The sequence below is a fragment of the Lytechinus variegatus genome, chromosome 9, assembly GCF_018143015.1.
Source record: "Lytechinus variegatus isolate NC3 chromosome 9, Lvar_3.0, whole genome shotgun sequence".
NCBI classification, from domain to species: Eukaryota; Metazoa; Echinodermata; class Echinoidea; order Temnopleuroida; family Toxopneustidae; genus Lytechinus; species Lytechinus variegatus.
In genome coordinates, this window is record NC_054748.1 from 13,534,893 (window position 1) to 13,556,167 (window position 21,275).

Genomic DNA, 21,275 nt, shown 5'->3' on the forward strand with positions numbered 1-21,275 from the left:
TCGCACCAGCAAAACTGACTCCAGGGGCCCGTAACACAAAGCTTAGCAATGATCGTAGAACATTTTTCTACGATTGATTTCATTGCCTACAATGGGACCTAGATCGACCAAATATATTACGTTATTCCAGTGACATGCCATCAGTCGGTTCGGAGTCTGTTCGGTAGGTGTGATTGTCGCATCACTGTTCTTTAATAGGCTGTCCCTTTTCTTCCAAGTGCAGAGAATGATGATTAACTCTGAGAGGTACAACTGACCAAGAACATTGGACGAACTATCTTCCCTAAAACTAGCATATAGCACCAGCAACCTATGAATATACCCTAGCTTCTGGCTATATATTTCAGAATGGACCTTCTTGTCAGGTGTTAAATCGTACATTTCACAATGGGTGATTTCAAGCCTGGTGTTGGCCTTGGTGTTGAAATTTGGATTGCTTCGCCTAGCTCCAAAACTAATTCAGAGTTTGTAAAACTGATCCAGATCACATTATTGACATTTCAACAACTAGTATACATGTGACTTTTCAGGACCATCTTCATATACTCGTGTAAAATTGACCCAACACCAACACAAAAAGGTCAACACTGAACTTGAAATCACCCACTACCTGCGCAACCACCATCCACTACCAGTGGCCTGTAACACACAGTTTAATAATCATCGTAGAAGATTTTTTTTCATAATTGATTGCATTGACTACAATGTACAGTCAATCGTGATAATCAAGCGTACGATCAATCGCTAACTTTTGTGTCACAGGACCCAGGACAGGCCAACAACAAGCACACACTGCAAGAAAGAATTGAAAAAAAATTAAAGAAATACCTAACTGAACGAGGGATCCCAAGGGCAGGAATAAGGATTGATCAGGGAAATCAGCAGAGGGATCCCTGTAAAACGGGAGGGTTGTAACTGCTCAGAATGGGAGAGAAATACAGTGATTAATGCAGGATGTTGAATACACCGTTTGTTGACCAATCTTTCAAAACGTTCAACCTCGCATTCCACCTACATTTGAATGCGCGCAGGCCTGGTAGTCACTGTTGGTAATAATAATACAGGGGCACCCAGTGAGGACACCGATGCAGCTTTTGTGGATTAACAAAAAAGATACAGCAGTTTCAAACGGCTTTGGCAATCTAGCACAGTGACTTGTCAAGTCAGCGCCAACTGACCCGCATAAGAGACATCCTCCGCAACGACCAACGATCACTCCTCACACCTTACGCTTAATTAAATCTTTGTCATGGATTTGTGTTTAAGTTTGACGACGACTGTGAATTGGATGCCGTCGAGGTCGACGATGAAGATGTTGTCGACGCCGAGGAGGTGGAAGCGGGGTTGGAGGAGAGCGAGAGGCTGATGTGAAGTGCTTCCTTGAGGTCTTCGAGCGATGCCGAGATCTCCTTCTGTTCCAGGAGTTTGAACTCCTGCGCGAAGAGAACCATGTGGGTGAAGATGGTGTTGAGATGATGGTGAAGGTCTAGTCTTGTCATCTGCTCATAGTGGGCATAGTAGATGTGCTCGAGGACTTGGAATAGAAGCCGTAGTATCCGCTGGATCACTGACTCAAAATCTGCGGGGAAGACTTTGCCTGCAAGGTAGAATAGGAAATTAATACAAAATTGTCAAGAAATATGCGGATGTAAAAGAAACTGGCATGCCACTGATAAAAAATATGAAATAATCGACAAGTCTAAAACCATGATTTATGCGGATTGCAGGCTTTGATTAAGTTGAGAAAGTATCCATAAATGAATGTGCATTCTTGTCATAGGACCTGTCAGTATAAAAGCTTACTTCATTAATCATGAGCAAACTGTTTTAATGCTGTCACCTTTACCAAAAGCCATTTTATCACATTGTGGCAAAACTGCACATTCATTATTGAACGCTTTCTGGATATACGCACAATAAAATTAAGCAAAATCAATGCATGAAATCCTTTTAAAGCATGATTGGTTGTTTGATATTTTACAATTATGTCATCGACCGTGCAATTTTGGATCCATTCATCGAGCAATTTTGGATCCATACGATTTTGTCCATTGCACGTGGGCACCAAGACTGCAGGCACTTCAAGTAAAACCACTCGTGTTTGCAGTGACCATGCAGTATGTATGCAACAATCAACCGAGCTCGCATATTTTGCATCGACATTCATAAAATTCATATGAAAAAGAATTTTTTTTAGGTGTCATATAAACCAAATAATGAACGTTATTTCCATTCGTGCAATGGACAGAATACTTCATTCGGTAAAAGATGAAATAATCCATTCAACGAGGCGTAGCCGAATTCAATGGATCATTCATTTCATCTTTCACCTCACAAAGTATTCTGTCCATTGCACGAATGAAAATAGCATTCATTATTTGTATAATGTAAAATAGACTTAATGCACTCTGTGTGTATTGAGAATAGAATGTGACTTGAGTCACAGTTGGCAGTACGCTGGATGTGACTAAGCCAAACAAAGCAGGCAGAGTTGATACCTATCAAAAACTCACCATATTTGGTTGGGAATACACTCTCATCGTCTATGTGTTTCTGTGCAAATACCATGGAAAACTCTATGTACTGTGGAGCTGAACATTTCACTTTCTTCCCCTTGTCATCATGCCATTGATATATTCTATGGAAAAAAGAGAGGAAGTGCTGTAAATCAACAACCAAAGCTATAATTTTGGATATAATATGAATTCTGAATCATTGGTTTTGCTTATTCCATTGTACTACCTATTCACCTTCTGACATAAAGTATTGTTTCTCATTTTCATGGGAGTTGAATAATATTGCATGCAACTGTAAAAATTGGTTATACATTCTTACAATTGTCTCTTTGTAAAATGTACTGTAAAAATAGGGCAGATTTTGAGCTGACATCTTTCTGATTTATCCTCCCATTGCAATTGCTATATAATGCAAACAGCATTTTCAAAACTACCAGAAGTTTACATCCTAAGAAAAATAGGTAAAAGAATTAGAGTGCTAAAGTTGGCCAGACTTGGACAGATCTATGCAATAAAGGAGAACCGAAGATTGCAAAACGGAATGCCTGAGAGTGCTGCATTCCCTATTTTCCTTTTTTACACTGATAGACATTCTAGTTATTGAACAAATATTAAAGTCATGGTTCAGTCACTGAAATAAAAGAAATACATGTACATGTACATGTAATCTACAGGTCTGGACTTTTGAAGTAAAATTTGCCAGTGTGATACAAACACCTGTACTTACACATTGCCAGGTGCCATCATACTCGGGCACATTTCATTAGTACAGAACTGTCCTGCTAGAACACCGTATAGTAGATTTACATTGTTGAAGAATGATAGGGCTGCAAGAGAAAAATATCAAAGATTTAAACAAAGGCTTTGTTAAAGATTGAAATAATCATAATCATTGTCTCATTGTTGAAGTACTCTTTGTAAGATAGAGGCATTTAGCTTTATCAAGCAAAAGGGATAGAATTTCTTAGAACAATAAAAATCAGTAATTTGGTCATTATATTCATAAAATTATAAAACTGATGATTAAGTGAAATCTCTAAGCTCCGGATATTGACAATTACAAATTGACTAACATACATTTTGTATTAAAAGCAATCTTTTTGTTGACTATTAAAGCACATTTTGGTTTGATGAAGCAAATTGGATAAACTCTAAAATTGCTTGGAACAAAGCTTAACAAAGCAATAATTTGGAAATTAGGTTTAAAACATTAAAAACTAAAGTCCATATGAGGGATTTCAAACAGATAATTCTATTATTGACTTACCTTTTGTACAGAGCCATTCATTTTTATCAAGCCCGTGCGGTAACCTGACAATCTCTCGTATATCAAACTCAATAATTTGGGCCTTCACATTCTGAGCATCTAAGTACAGCTTCGGCTCTTCTGTCGGGCTTGGGGCGGGCTTACTTTTCTCTTTGTTTCGACCAGCTTTCCTACAAAACAAGAAAAATAACATATAATGATAACTATTTTATCTATATACATGTATATTCTACTTTGAGACTCGCTATTATTTATTAACCCAGGTGGGTGTTTCATAAAGCTGTTGGTAAAGTTACGCACAACCGCACAACTTTACGCACGACTGGAACATGTTCTTAGGTCATAAATCAATTACATAGGGATATCACAGAGCACAAGAAAGGATCACCAGTCGTGCGTAAAGTCATTCGTTTCTTACCAACAGCTTTATGAAACACCATTCAGCGCATTCAAGGAATTAATCCTGCCGGTACCCATTCACATCACAGGGGTTGAGTGCAGCACGATGTGGTTACATTTCTCGCTGAAGGTAAAAATTCCATGGCTAGGATTCGAACCCACAACCCTCTAATTGATTTTTGAAAAAGAAAAAGGTTAGAAGCACCAGACTACGATACACCAATACATGTATACAATATGCAGTGTTAACTGTCAAGACACAGAGAATGACGCTTGAAATTAGTTTCTACATGTAGTTTCACTCTTCGTTTGGATTCGGAGTGGCTTCCTTTTCTTATTTCTCAGAATAGTGGTTTAGGAGGTTTTCAGATGTGTTGAAGGCTACTTGTAAAATTGAATAGTCACATAATTTTCAAGAAGTATTTTAAAAAGTTTGCATGTGAAAATCCCTTTACACACAGTGTATATTCGTCAGAACGATCTGGAGCGGTCTGAATGTACAGACTACACAAGATGAATCTGGATTGTGCGCCGTACCTGCTCTGTGAACAGAAAACTGGGAAAAATCATTCTAAAAAAAATAGAGAAATACAACATTTTCTCACGATGAACAGTTGTAAAACAATGCATGTAGACAATGAGTCACACAAGGCGAAAGTCAGTCAAAGAAAGACATAGTATTAAAGGGACTGTCCCTAACATGGCAGGTTTATACATGTGTATCCATACAACTGTTGTACTAACGTAAAGGTCAAGTCCACCTCAGAAAAATGTTGATTTGAATCAATAGAGAAAAATCAGACAAGCACAATGCTGAAAATTTCATCAAAATCGGATGTAAAATAAGAAAGTTATGACATTTCGAAGTTTCGCTTATTTTTAACAAAATAGTTATATGAACGAGCCAGTTACATCCATTTGAGAATCGACGATGTCACTCACTCACTATTTTTTTTGTTTTTTATTGTTTGAATTATACAATATTTTAATTTTTACGAATTTGATGACTAGGACCTCCTTGCCTGGAGCACAAAATGTTAAAATAATGGAAATCCATGCGTTCAAGGGAGGAATGAAACTTCATTTCACAACACAATGAGAAAATAAAATATTTCATATAATAAAATACAAAAGAAATAGTGAGTGATGTCATCAGTTCCCTCATTTGCATACCGATCGAGATGTGCATATAACTGTTTTGTGAAATGAAGCAAAACTTTAAAATGTCATAACTTTCTTATTTTACATCCGATTTTGATGAAATTTTCAGTGTTATGCTTGTTGAATTTTTCTCTTTTTATTTCAAATCAAGTTTTTGTTGGGGTGGACTTGTCCTTTAAAGACATAACAAAAGTATTATATTTATTTCCTTAAAAGAAAATTAATTTGCGCATTGACTATCAAAAACAAATATGTTTGCATATTTGCAAAAAAATGTGAACTGAACAGACAGACACCCAAAACATAATGTCTGATTCAATAGAGGTGGAGGCATTCATACACTGTGATGCCTACAGACAACACAAATGTCAGACAAAAATAAATACAGACACTTTGGCCTATATGTTCTTTTGTATGTACAGCGTATTGAACATCTGCACCTGACAGGAATGGGGCTACTTCGTCATTGAAAGGTGAGAATCAAATATACAATGGAGGCATTTCATAAAGGAATCTTCTGAATGGCATACCCGGTATCAAAATTCTTTTGATAGCAGGTGACATCATTATCTACAATATGAAAAACTGGATAGTGTATAGCTCATACAGAAGGACATGGACCGTTAACTTTAGATTTTCAGTTACCCTTTCATATTAAAGACTTCTTTTTATTGCCTTTTTGCTATCACAGGTAAATGTCTAGGCCTATATACAGTGTTGTCTTTTCTCATCATATCAAAAGTTTGAGCATAAATCAATGATACGAAGTATCAAGTGCAGTAGAGTAGCCGTGGCATACTGGCATTGAAGTGGATTATACCGTCATTATTATAAATAAGAAAGAAAATTTTGAAACTTCAAATAAGTAGGCCAATAGAGTTAAATTTTTTAAAGACATAATGACCTTGTGTATTAAAGGAATGGCTCATTAGCAATTCTTTTATTGTTTAGACTGTTTACATCATCTCTAAATGGTCACAGATTCACAATTTTCAAATGCATACTATGAAAACTGTTTCTATATCTATTCTCACAAGCCTCAACTCTTATTGTATGTAACTGCATTTTCTAATCTGCAATACTGCGAGGTTCACTAGCAGTTGGCCAAAAATCTAAGAACAGATCTAATTATAACTCTATTAATTACTGTCAAATTTGTGAATGAAAACATATTTCATCATTGTAATGTACATGTAGACATATACATACAGACCACATAAATGTCTCTGAAAACAGGTTTCCCTTTTTATAACAATCAGACACACTTGCATGTATCAATGTGTTGTGAATAAATGTATGGTGGGAAGAAATGCATCTGTAAAACTGTAAGCAAATATTCAGACAGACCTATTTACAATGTAAAGCTCTTTCAATTTCATCATCTACATGTTTAAATTGTATTGAGTTTAATATTACAACTTTAAACTTTTTGAGCAGGTGTCATTTCTCACATGTAAATGACAAACTACAACCTCCATTTCAATTATCATGTACTTATGTACACACAGACAATTTGTCTAAATTTCATATTTTAATCATATTTGCCCCAGAAAGAGAAATAACTCACTGCATGTGTATCCCATTGGAAAAAAGTAGAATTTCTTCAATAAAGGTGAAGTCCACCCCAGAAAAATCTTGATTTGAATACTGAAAAATCAAACTACATGTACATTGTAGCACAACGCTGAAAATTTCATCAAAATCGGATGTACATGTACATGTAAAATAAGAAAGTTATGACATTTTAAGTTTCGCTTATTTTTCACAAAACCGTGATACTGGCTGTATGCACAACTCAGTGACATGCATACATGTATGAGACAGTCTATGATGTCCCTCACTGCTCACTCACTATTTCTTTTGGGTTTTTTTATTGTTTAAATTATAGAATATTTCATTTTACAGACTTGACAATAAGAACCACCTAGACTGAAACATATAGTATAAAAACAATGCTGTAATTCCACATATTCAGAGAGGAAATGATCATTGTTTCACTTCATAATGAGGGGAAAATAATATTTCATATAATGAAATACCCGGTACAAATGAAATAGTGAGTGGATGAAGTCATCAGTCTCCTCATTTGTGTACCAACCAGGATATGCATAGAACTGTTTTGTGAAATTAAGCAAAACTTCAAAAAGGCCTAAGTTTCTTATTTTACATCTGATTTTGATGAAATTTTCAGTGTTACGCATGTTGGACTTTTCTTTTTTTATAAATTCAAATCCAACTTTTTGTTGGGGTGGACTTGTCCTTTAAAAGAAACAGCCACAAACATCAAAGGAACGAGGGGATATTTCATGAAGCTTCATTTTCACTGTCTTATTTGTTCCGAGCCAATCAAGATGCAAGGATTTCAGTAGCTTTTAACAGGTGTCAGTAAAAATCAGTATTTGTTTCATGACATGCTCCCCTTGTTATCAGCGAAAACGATGAGACAACAAAAGAGAGTATTTCTTTTAATCTGGATAAAATTCTCTATTAATTCAATGAGTACAAAAAAGCAAGCTTACATAAAATATACAATATGTATGAAACCAAACACAGGATTTATACTGAACACTTTAAATTCAAAGACATATTCATGTGCAGTTTCAGTTTCAATACAATTCTATAGGATTGGAAAGATATCAATATCAAAGTTCAATATTGGGTGTATGTAGTCATTATTTATCAACCTGCTCAATGTACTCTGGTTAAGACTGCTCATTGCTTTTTGAGGAATTCATTCCTGCCGTTACCAAGTTACTGTTTAGTTTAATACCTAACGTGGGTTGAGTAAAGTACGATGAAGATGAATCTGTTGCTAAGGGAAACAACGCAATGTTTACTATCATCTTTACCATCCTAAAGGATGTTTACTTCAAATCAATATCCTTCATCACAATTTCGAAACAAAGTATGTACATTCATGTTTGTAAATTTTGGTAATTTGTCCAGGGGATAGGTTTAGGTTACAAGAGGTGATTTAAGATGAATGTTGATTTTTATGAAAGATTTTGAAGGATGTCCCACTACCCCAAATCAAATCCTAATGAGCAGAATGTATCATTTTGTCCCAGAAAGTGGAACTCTTGTTTCTTGTATTTTGCCTTTGAAAATTATGATAATATGCACAGCATTGGTGAAAAACATAGATCTTCAACTGAAAAGAACAATCCAAAGAAAAATTTGGTACATTTGTACATAGTATGTACATGTAATAGAATATTGTCTATAATTCTGGATGCATGAATACGTACCTGTTAAGGATAAGTTGCAAAATGGTGGGTAATATCCCACTGCTTCGTGCTTTTTTTTCCTCTCCGATCATCACAACCGTTTGCTTCATCAGTTTTGATTTTCCTTTGAATGAATGCTATGATAGGACATGCTTTACTTTCACTTGCTACTATCTTTAAGGTATCAGAATAAGATAAAACAATATATAACAAAGGAATCAAACAAAAATGTTTGATGAAAATTGATACTCGAATGTTTTGCTAATCCTCAAAGATGCATCTACTGCAGCTTCAGATCAAGAGAACTTCCAACAAAATGTATGCAGATCTGATCAAGGAATTCTGCAAAAAATCTGACCAGCTATCGCATGTGATCTAGTAAAAGAATAATTCAGTCACATCATATGCATGTCCATTGAAGAACGATCATACATGTATGCATGTCCATTGAAGAAGGATGATACTACTGTGATTTGCTCGTTATCAAAGACTCAAAGATACTATGTACACCTACATGTACTGCAGCCTCGGATCAAGGAAGCACCCTACAGTACTTGTGCCCAAATCTGATCTAGAAATTCTGCAGGAAATCTGACCCACCTATTGCATGTGATCTAGACAAAGTATGTTTCAATCACATCCTATGCATGTCCATTGATGAACGATGATACTCAAGTGATTTGCTAATCCCCAAGACTCAAAGATACACTCAGATACATACAGATAGACTCAAGATCAAGGGAGTGCCCTACAGTAAACAAATCTGATCAAGGAATTCTGCAAGAAATCTGACCCGGGTATCACGTGTGATCTAGACAAAGTATGTTTCAATCACATAATGTCCATTGATGAACGATGATACTCTGAACGCGATTTGCTAATCCTCAAGACTCAAAGATACACCTACTGCAGCTTCGGATCAAGAGAGCGTCATACAGTACTGTACATGTGATTAACAAGTTCTGCAAGAATCTGACCAGTGACATGTGATGTCGACTGAGGTATGATTCTATCGCATCATACATGTATGTCCATGAGCTCATAATATTACAAATGACCTAGCTATGAAACTATTTCATGCTTGTGTGAAGTCAAACAAAGCTATGTTTGCCAACAAGTTTGATTTTGCCATTGATTATTTCCGTATAAACACTTCAGCCGGATAAGTCCCTATTCCAGAGAGAACACAGGGTTCAAAGTCTACATGGGCTCCACCAATATCCAGGATATCATTTTTTATAGTTTTATTTTTTATTTTATTCTTCACATGTCCAAAATATTTGGTTTATTATTTAATAGCTAATCGTTATTGATGTTTGCTCATCTGAAATTTAATAGACAGCTGGCCTTGCTTTTTATCATCCCAGGCCCTGTTTAATTAGGCCTACACAAATATCAATACTTGATTGATACCAATATATAAAATTTATTGAATCTTAATCAATTCTTTATCAAATTGAATTTATAGTATAGCAAGGCACCATGCAATACATCAAGTCCTGATCCGTTCATAACACTGTAACACATATCAGTTAAAAGCTACTGAAATCATTGATTTTCATTGGCTAATTTGTTATTGTGATTTGTTAAATAATGTATAACAAGTCTTTCTAATGGCCCCTTTTAAAGTTCATGGCAAATCATATATTAAAAGTATTTTACAATCAATTGTACATCCATTGGTATAAGTTTAATTTCATAACCAATCAAATCAAAACAAATATTGTAGAACTGGAATTTTGTTTGAATATGTTCATGTACATTTCCTACCCCGAAACCAGACTATGTAGTTGGGATTCAAATGAAAATATAGACAGAGTTGAGGTTTTCAGAATGTCAACTCAACTACAGGCATATTCGAATTGACTCAAAGTTGGAGAATACCAAGTATTCTCTGATCGGGAAATTTACCCTGATCAGAGAATACCAGGGGGGCGTTTAATAAAGCTGTTCGTAAGTTAAAAGTGACCTAAAGAATGACTGGTGATCTTTTCTGATGGTAAATTGTATTCATTGGTGATTATTTAGCATGTATTAAAAGAAGGGATCACCAGTCGTTCTTAAAGACGCTAACTTACGAACAGCTTTATGAAACACCCACCGGGTTCTTTTCTCAGTGTGAAAGCAAATTTACTAGTAAATATTGCAGTAAGAAAATTACCCTCTACAAAGTAGTACATGTAGGTTCTCATCATAATAACAAGAAAGGTCACACGTATTATTCCTTGCAGTGTGAAAGCAAATTAGAGGACTTTTTCTCAACCCAGTGAGCAGTTGGGTGCAAATGCTGTGGCCTCACCTCCCAATCTGGGCCCCCGTTTCATAAAGCACTTTATACAACTGTTGTACAGTAACTTTGCCATAATGGCAACTACCATGGTAACAGGACTCAGTAGCCAATGAGAATCAAGGTAATCATGGTAGTTGTAGTTGCCATAATGGCAAAGTTCAACAGTTGCAAGTTCTTCTATTTTATAAAATCTCAGGGTCCCAAATCTCAGGATATATTCCCATTTGAGAACTTACCCTGAAATTATCTGCTTCGGGTTGGTGTGAATGCAGAAAATTATCAGGTACAGTACATGTATTTCAAGGCCTGAACAAGATCTTGTAATTGAACAGGTATTCTGGAGATTGAGTTGGTCTGAATACACCCGCCACGTACATGTATGCAAACTCCCTTGACTATAAAAACCAGGCTGGCAAGTCAGAGAGGAGACAGTTTTTGACCTTTCAGATTCATAACATATTTATATAATGCTCAATGGGAATTCCCCCAAGCAGCTAGTGTATGAAGGTTTGATAAATCATTCTAGAATATAAATGTATTATGATTTCCCTGGCTTTTAATAGTGGAGTACATGTATGTACACGTACATGTACATTGATACTACATTCCTGCCAGGTCTACATCACCTGGGTTGAGTGCAGCGCATTATGGATATGTTCTTGCAGAATATGACCTACAGTATAAAGAGAACAAAGGCACACCAATATGCTTCCACTGATGGGCCTAGTATACTGTATAAGATTATTGTTTATCAGAAAAAAACTGCAACACTGCCCATGTTTAATTTTTCTGGCCCCAATTCAAATTTCTTTCTACTAAAAAAAATGAGCAGGGCACGTATTCAATAATTACTTTGAAATTTATAAAGTAAAATGGAAAGCACTTTATAATTGAATGCGATTTTAGGTGATATTATTAAAATTTTAGCTGTGTTGGAAAAATATTAACAAGTGGAATGCCTCTGGCCGTCTCACCTGCATCACGCAGTTCAATATAGCAGCAGTGCTGACTTTGAAAACTACTCTAACTCGCACAAGATGTTCAGTGATACATGGTTACTATTATGTCCACTTTTTATGAACTAGACCAATAAACTTACAGAGATATGATGGTTATTCAACAAAAAACCCCAACATGGCCAAAGTTCATTGACCTTACATGACCTTTGACCTTGATCATGTGACCTGAAACTCGCACAGGATGTTAAGTGATACTTGATTACTCTTATGTCCAAGTTTCATGAATCAGATCCATAAACTTTCAAAGTTATGATGGTAATTCAACAGATACACCCAATTCGGCCAATGTTCATTGACCTTTGACCTTGGTCATGTGACCTGAAATGCGCACAGGATGTTCAGTGATACTTGATTACTCTAATGTCCAAGTTTCATGAATCAGATCTATAAACTTTCAAAGTTATGATGGTAATTCAACAGATACCCCAATTCGGCCAAAGTTCATTGACCCTAAATGACCTTTGACCTTAATCATGAGACCTGAAACTTGCACAAAATGTTCAGTGATGCTTGATTACCATTATGTCCAAGTTTCATGAATCAGATCCATAAACTTTCAAAGTTATGATGGGAATTCAACAGATACCCCCAAATCGGCCAAAGTTCATTGACCCTAAATGACCTTTGACCTTGGTCATGTGACATAAAACTGATGCAGGATGTTCAGTGATACTTGATTAACCTTATGTCCAAGTTTCATGAACTAGGTCCATATACTTTCTAAGTTATGACGTCATTTCAAAAACTTAACCTCAGGTTAAGATTTTGATGTTGATTCTTCCAACATGGTCTAAGTTCATTGACCCTAAATGACCTTTGACCTTGGTCATGTGACATGAAACTCTAATAGGATGTTCAGTAATACTTGATTAACCTTATGGCCAAGTTTCATGAACTGACATCATAACTTTCTAAGTTATGATGTCATTTCAAAAACTTAACCTCAGGTTAAGATTTGATGTTGACGCCGCCGCCGTTATGATGTCATTTCAAAAACTTAACCTCAGGTTAAGATTTGATGTTGACACCGCCGCCGTCGCCGTCGGAAAAGCGGCGCCTATAGTCTCACTCTGCTATGCAGGTGAGACAAAAACTGACCTTGGTGTATAACTGAACATGACTTGATAAGTATTGCACCTAGAGCAGGCCCAAAAATGGCACTCAAAGAACAACTTTTCACTACTCAATGTGCATACCTGTACATGTACTCTAATAGGCAACACCATTACCTATGAAATAGCTCCAGGATGCACTATAAGCCACCTCACATTCATCCATCACTCTCTGAAGTCTGATGACACCGGTGGCCTATATCAATCTCAGCCATAGCCTGTTGTGTTCACACAAATGTTATCATTCTTTGACAATGGTGGAATGCATGTCTCAGACGTAGCTTGTTGTGTTCACACGAATATTTAATACCACTTTCTGACAGTACGTAGTAATGCTAAAACCTTTCAAAATGAAAGCCAATTGTCGACAAAATTATAAACTGAAGTTATCGACTGAATATCTCTGAAAATTATGTCAGGCCACCTGATATCTATAGACCCTTGCTTTTCGAATAATGTGACTTAAAGCCAGTATTCTGGCTTTTCAGGTATAAAAACATGTGCATGGTGAACCCGGTATTCTGGCTTTTCGGGTTCAAACGGTTAAAAAAAGTGGAGGTCAGTGAAGACCATTATCCGTGGGTATTATTTTTTTTTAAGTAGTTATAAAGAGGGAAAAAAAAGAGAGAAAAAGTTGATGGAAGTGAGGAAGAGGAGTAAAATTTACACATTTTGATTGCATCATGTCTTGAGTCGAGTGTGTTTACACCAAGCTTGTGTTTACACTCCCAGAAGCCTAAACAGACCTTCTTTCCTATTTAAGCGACCCTTTACACATTTTGATTGCTTTCTGAGTGTGTACACTGGGTCTGTGTTCACACTCTCAGATATCTGAACACCCCCCCCATCCTTTACACGATTTGATTGCCTTTCTTGAGTTTACTTTACATACATGTACATACATATGTACAGAGCCTGTATTCACACTGTCAGAAGCATGAACACACCCCCTTCCCTCAACAATTCCATGTTTTAATTGAGTTTATACATGTACACTGAACCTGTGTGTGTTCACACTCTCAGGACACCTGATCAGATCCCCCTCTCTCAGCATCCCTTCTCTTCACAGCGTCAATCCTAAATACATGTAAGAAATAGGTCAACCATCAAAATGTCAGCTGTACATCCACTATGGTCTACACAGCAGTAGAAAGTGGGGCGGAGCACATTAGGGATGGCAATGCGACATTATAGGCATAGATACTGAGTGAAACTATTTTTACAGCATGTATGTGGGGAAGAGGACTAAAATGTTTGTTCATTCGGTCAGCTTGAAGCACAGAAAAGCATATGCCATCTGCTATTTTTTTCCTTCAGTTTTTCATTTTCAATTTGTGTTTCAGAACACATGAGAGGGTTTTTCTGAATACCGTATATTTTGAGAAAAAAAAATGTTGATGGGATTTGAAAGTTAATGTTTGTTAGTTTCAGCCTTCTACAGATTGTTAAGAAAAGTTGTGTGCTCCAATGTTTTTTTCTATATATACTGTATATATCTCTAAAATTTGAAATAGAAATGTTCGTGTGAGTGGAAACAAAAAATATAAAGAGAAAGCAAAAAGAAATTCAATACAAGGGCTGCCTGAAATACATCCCTACCGTACAGTATGTGAATGAATGTCAAGAAGAAAATTGAAAAAGAATAAAAAAAAAACTTTAAGCTTTATAGTTCTAGCCCTAATTTCGACAGGAAATGCTTGAAAGTGTTTTTAGCACACCTGAATGCTTATTCAGAACAAGAAAATGTAATGCATTATTATTATGTAATTACATGTATATATTACATTTTCCTGAAAAATCATTTGGCAGACATCATTTATTGATTTTGTAAAATAATTCTGTGCAAGTTTATTACATTCAATCCTGTGTGAACATTTTTATTTCCTATTGTTTAATACCGGTATTCAACATAGTTTCATCTTTATAATGAGAGCTGTCCTAAATACATCCACAGCATCCTAGATAAAGTGCACAGTACAGTATATGAATAGAAGTCAAGGAGAAAAGCAAATCAGTCGACCCAATTTGATCTCGTTAACCAATTTGGGCAAGACAAAACGTCCTATGACAATGTACATTGCAACGACCATGGACCTAACGTATGTAAAGAGTACTTTATATAGGTCCATGCATTGCAAGAATATGTACACATACATGTAGTAAGGGATGGGAAATCTTTTTATTTTTCATAGGGGCTATTTTTTCTTTTCTACATTGGGGCGTTGCAGATTCTTGGGGGCTATTTTTTTCATTTGAAGGGCTACTTTTTAGTGGTAAAAAGTAATTGTGCAGTAAAAGCAAATTAAATGTATATCATTCTTCTGCCAGTTTATAGAATATGGATTTTCTATAATAATCTCAAATGTTGTTTGGAACAGAATAGGGGCGACTCTAGAAATACATGGAAATGGTCGTCCCAAAGCATGCATTGGGGGAATTTTAGGGGCGAAATGCAAAACCGCCTGTCGCCCTCAGGTATTTCCTACGCTGAGTACATGTAGTGAAGTAAAAAAAAACCCATCTTAAGACAGTAAGATTGATTTTCATGTCGGATATGTCTTGTGATATTTGTCTTAAAAAAGAAATCTGAGTGATTTTTAATCACAGTAGATATATTGTGTTTTCTGGTTACACTTCGTAATTCCGAAGCTTCTTTATTCCGAAAGTTCGTAATTCCGAAGCTTCTTTATTCCGAAACACGTAAATTGCCTATACCTCCATGTTCGTTAATCCAAAAACGAAAAAGGGATCGTTAATCCGAACATTTGAGTCGTAATTCTGAAGGTTCGTTAGTCCGAAAACGAAATGAGGTTCGTAATTCCGAAGTTTTGTTAATCCGAAAACGAAATGAGGTTCGTAATTCCGAAGGTGCGTTAGTCCGAAAACGAAATGAACAACGTACCTCATTTCGTTTTCGGATAAACGAACCTACGGAACAACAAACCTTATTTCATTTTTGGATTAACAAACCTTCGGAACAACGAACCTTATTTCGCTTTCAGATTAACGAACTTTCGGAATAACGAAGCTGTTTTCTACATGTAGGCCTTCGGCTTCCGTTTTTTTTTTTTCCTTAGTTGATTATTTTTCAACTCTACTGTTTATTGATCTTGAAAATAAAATCAAGCTTCACTAATATAAAGTGTATAAAATGTAAAATGCAACCACCAAATATATATATTTTTTCAAATCATTAACAGTTATGTAACCCTAGAGCATAGTCATAACAGACGGATATCAAATCAATAAAACCATTTTCCAAATTCCATTATTGTAAACTCTGGTATTGTTACCAACAGGAAATAAAATGTTCACAGAAATGAACAAAACTTTAATACTCACAGTTTATATTAAAACTATATCTGCCAAACGATTTCTAAGACATTAATGTACAGAAAAATTTCTAAAATGTGTCTGTCTATAGTGTGGTCCGAGATGTTGTTTCCTGTGTTAGATAAACAAAGAAAAGCAGGTGGTAATACTTAGATTCTAGAAAGCCTGAATTATTTCTATAAAATAATTAAACTTTGTTATTACATAAACATTTTGACACATGATAAACAAGTAAGGATTGCTTCAAACCATTTCTCATCGAAATTTGATAACAATGGAACGGGAACTTACAGGTACATGTAGCTTTAACTTCAAAAGTTTGGGCCAAAGCACACAAATAGGATTTCACAGAATAGTTCTCTAAATTCTTAAATTGAAAATCAGGTCAGCAACAAATAAAATTGGAAAACATTTTTTTTCACTCTAGTAACAAAAAGAAATTCTAAAGCTTGACTCACCAAAGAAAACTCATCTTTGAAAAGAAAGAGGCCAACTATAACACCGAATCCAAAATCTGAAATATCAGTCACAATTCACTACACATCTACAGCCTTCGCATTGTATTTGAAACAGGTTACGACACAACTATAGTGAGTGATATTGAAAAGGCTCTGTGAAAATTCTTGATATTGATCACTCGCCTAGAACTACTCATAGCCATAATGACAGTTCATTTTCCTGGCGACTTGTCTTTATATACATGTCGTTTTAGAAAGCAGTGCTTTGTTAATCATCACAAATTCCCCGGCAATAAAAAGTAAATAATGGACTTCTTTATAACAGGTTACAGCAATATCAAAGCAATTGACAGCCTTTATTTATAGAGCAGCCTCATTTCAGGACCACATTGCATTTTTTTTTCCTCTGGAGAAAAGAAGTATACAGAGAGTCTGAAGAGATAAAAATAAATTTGCATAAAATTAGGATAAGGGAAATGACAGAAGCGAGAGATAGGGAAAAATAATCTTTCTGCAAAAATTGATTTCTCTATCAGAAAAACAATTACATATTAATAATTTTCTTTTACCAAAAACTCTTCTATACTAATTGTTTCACATCAGGCTGAAACCCAAACTATCAAATATATCTCGGAACATGTGCCAAGTTTTCCAAATAACTCATTGATAACTTCAGGGACGAGAAACGCAAATTGAGCGGCACATTCAATTTCCCCCACGAGAATTTGGAAGACGGAAATTATCGCTAACCAAACAGGGAATGAAAAGCTTCCTATACTTGTTTACCAAAATCAGATCAGAAGCCCCTAGGATTCGGCTTGCTTATAAAAGAGTTAAAAGTTAAACTTGGAGAATAAAACAGAGAGACAAACTACATGTATTTCTATTTCACATTTTTCATACATATATACAGATGTGAGTTTTAAGCAATGACACATTTGGATTAAAACAAAGTTCTAAATAATTTGGAGATAGCTATCGAAATGGGAGAAAGGTGATGTTTTTTCCCCGTTTTCCATAATTTTTCAGAATTGAATGGTACACAATAAAACTTATGTTTGAAATTGTTTTTTTAATGCCAAATAAACATTGATGGAAGCAGCTTTTATAGTACATGCACTCTAATTACAAAAAAAGAACAAATTGGAAATAAACTTTTCACCTTGCCTTCCAAATACAGGAAATTTGAAATAGTTTGATCATATCTGAGAAATATTGAGGATAAAACAAAGACGTAAATGTTAAGCAAATAAATGTAGATTTGGAACACCGTGGTCTAATAGTTAGGACTCCCGTCTTTCAATCTGAGGGATGTGGGTTCCATTCCAAGCTATGGTGTGTTTTCCTTCAGTAAGAAATTTACCCATAATGTGCTGCACTCAACCCAGGTGAGGTGGATGGGTACATGTACGTGGTAGGAATTTATTCCTTGAAACGCAGAACGCGTAACAGCTGCTCTGCTAAAGCCAAAAATGGTAATTATGCTGCATTACTGTAAAGCACATTAAAGAGACTTCTGATAAAGTGTTAAGTGCTACATAAGCAACTTAATATCTTATTCTCTTAATTTCTAGAATATAACAATGATTAAAAATCAGAAGATACAAGATTGGGAGAACAAGCATGATGAAATAAATGTACAGTATAATATGTACATGTATGTATTAGTATTTATTGTTTACCTGTTCAAATTTTAATTTGAAGGTTTATAAAAACTTAGAAGAGAGGGGGAAGGGGTTTATGAAAGATGGGGAATGGCCTTAGGGCCTAAAGGATGTTTACTTCAAATCAATATCCTTCATCCCAAGTACATTCATATGTTTGTAAATTTTGGTAATTTGTCCAGGGAAGAGGTTTAGGTTTAAGAGGTGATTTCAGATGAATGTTTATTTTCATGAAAGATTTTGAAGGATGTTTATTTCAATCAATGTCCCTATACCCCAAATTAAATCCTAATGAGCAGGAGGTATCATTTTGTCCCAGAAAGTGGATCTCTTGTTTCTTGTATTCTGCCTTTGAAAATTAGGAATTTTTTTGTACGCACAGCATTGGTGAAAAACATCTTCAACTGGAAAGAACAATCCAAAGAATGATTTGGTACATTTGTCATTTTCAAAATTTTGCTTGTTTTCTGTGACTGACTTTTTTGTGAAAGATTCTGAAGGATGTTTCTATTTCAATAAATTCCCCTCTACCCAAATCAAATCATAATGGGCAGAAGGGGGGGGGGGGTATATCACTTTGCCCCAGAAAGTTGAACATATATATTTTTTTTTTCTTCGGCCTTCTAATTTTTTTTTCCTTTTACGCACAAGTGCACAACATTGGTGAAAAAAAGTATCCAAAGATCATTTAATTTTGCGCAATTTGTAAAAGTCCTGTCATTTTCGAAATTTCGCATGTTTTCTGTGACTGAATTTTTTCCAAAATGACCTTTCATATGGACATGTGTTACATATTTGGAAGAAGCGGACACAGAGATCTGCCCTTTATAGCGATTTCTACTATTCTATCAATAAACTTCCCCCTATAAACAAGATACATGTTGTGTACATCGATATGTTGCTCAAGTTGCTAAAATGGAAATTTATACATTTTTTTAAAGGGCATATAAATAATCAAAACACAAAATTTAATGATCTTGTTCTGATATAATTTTTCGGTTATAAATGCTTTGGCCAATGGTGCAAACAAAAAGTAAAACTTTTTTTCTCTTTAAACCTCTTAAGAGGGACTTCAACATATATCACGTACATGCAATATATTAAACATCAATGCAATCAATCAATAAATGAATTCTAACAATTTTTCCATTTCTTTTGTATGAATTCTTGTTTTTGATATTCAACATAATTTTGAACTTACATTTCAGTGTCACTTTCTAATCTTTAAATTCTTTCACAAAGTAACACCCCTTTTCCATACTTGTTTCAATGTAGTTTAGAAGACAATAAAGTACCCGTTTCTATTTTCTGGGATACCTTGGCCCACATTCTGAAGTCTGGTTTAAATTAAACCCTGGTTTTAATTTGTGGTTTAACTATGGAGAGCCAATTGGAGCACGAATCCCTAACGGTACACATTCAATATATTGCACCCAAATTGTTCATTGAATTTGTCTGAGAATGGTAACTGAAGTTTTTTTCTTCATAATGAAAGCAAAAGAAAACAAAATAGTAAACATAAAAAATATACAATATAAACAGAATTTTTTAAACTTTTGGCTCCCCATAATTTTAGTACAGAGTTAGACCGTGGTCTACAATGTATATAAAGTTAAACCCCGACTTCAGAATACGGGCCCTTGCGTACAACAGGGGGTTATATGACAATCCATGTTTAAGGAGCTGGAACGAAGGATGTTTATTTCAACTAATTTCCCTCATGGACAAGTCTAATTTCCATGGCGGAGTACAAGGCAGGTCACTTTGCGTTCGACCAGGAAAACGTATATCAACAGCAGCTTTGAACGGCAAAACAAGTTCTCCACAAATAACTTTTATTGATCTGGGTCCTGCAACATATTAAGCTTTTAAATAGCAAATCGTTCACTTGGCTGATTTTTATGATATTCATCACGGGGGCGGATCCGGGATTTTCCAAGGGGGGGCACATTTTCCCGAGGAAAAATTTGACAAGCCCAAAAAAAGTTTTATTTTTCGTTTTTCAACAAAAAATAAGGACATTTTGTCCACCCCAAAAAATGACAAGCAAAGAAAAAAAGGGTCTTCACTTTCAAGGGGGGGGGGCACACAGCACACTCTTGTTTTAACAACATTTTTACATGACAAATTTTGATTGAGTCTCTCAAAAGGGGAGGGGGGACAAGGGCTGGCTTTACCCCCCCCCCATTGATCCGCCAGTGATTGATCATGTACGCAATATTCATTGCAATCAATTGTAAGAACAAGCCCCACAAACAAAGCTTTAAAGATAAATTCCAGTTTTGGTACCGATCTCAAAATGACTTTTGACAGAATTTGATATAATGACCACTCAAGTGTCTGTTTGTATGAATAAAAAATATGTCCCAAAGGATTCTGGAAGAAATTGTGTAATTGCTGAGAAATAAGCAAAATAAGCGCGGATTCGGTCACTTCTGTCGGGTCTTTATTCCAGCAATATAATATACACTGTACTGGCATTTCTCTTTAAAATGTAATATGGAGCCACATGTGACAAAAAGGTGAAGCAATGGCTCGTTCAAGCATATTTATGGGTCTCTAGATTTATCAGCAAGAGCACCCTCACAGTTAAAGTTGAGACAGTCAAGACAAATCACTTTTATGTATTAGGCTTTATACCTTTCTTTTTTTTTTGGAGGGGGGATCATGCATACACGTACAGGTACATGTATATCAATGTTCCATACTAACTTTTTTTTCTTGGTGGCCTGAATGCTCCACCAAAATTATCAATTTCACATTCTTGGTGGCCCGCAAGGCAAATTTGGAGGCCCTAAAACAACAGAAAACATATTTTTTATCAGAACT

At 35.5% G+C, this 21,275-nt stretch overlaps 1 protein-coding gene across 2 annotated transcripts in view; it reads right to left on the reverse strand.

Moving 5' to 3' along the window:
- Positions 1–532: 532 nt before the first annotated feature.
- LOC121421450 (MOB kinase activator 2-like) overlaps positions 533–21,275 on the reverse strand; it is a 30,877-nt gene continuing 10,134 nt past the window's right edge. Inside the window, exons 1-5 of one of the 2 annotated variants that reach the window (XM_041616143.1) lie at positions 8,592–8,706; positions 3,784–3,953; positions 3,244–3,343; positions 2,514–2,638; positions 533–1,597 (exon numbers count right to left, since the gene is read on the reverse strand). In XM_041616143.1, the coding sequence (XP_041472077.1) occupies positions 1,248–1,597; positions 2,514–2,638; positions 3,244–3,343; positions 3,784–3,953; positions 8,592–8,680 (834 nt within the window). In that variant the 5' untranslated portion in view covers positions 8,681–8,706 and the 3' untranslated portion in view covers positions 533–1,247. Of the gene's footprint in view, positions 1,598–2,513; positions 2,639–3,243; positions 3,344–3,783; positions 3,954–8,591; positions 8,707–21,275 lie in introns of those variants that run through there. The other variant, XM_041616144.1, reaches the window with a different exon arrangement.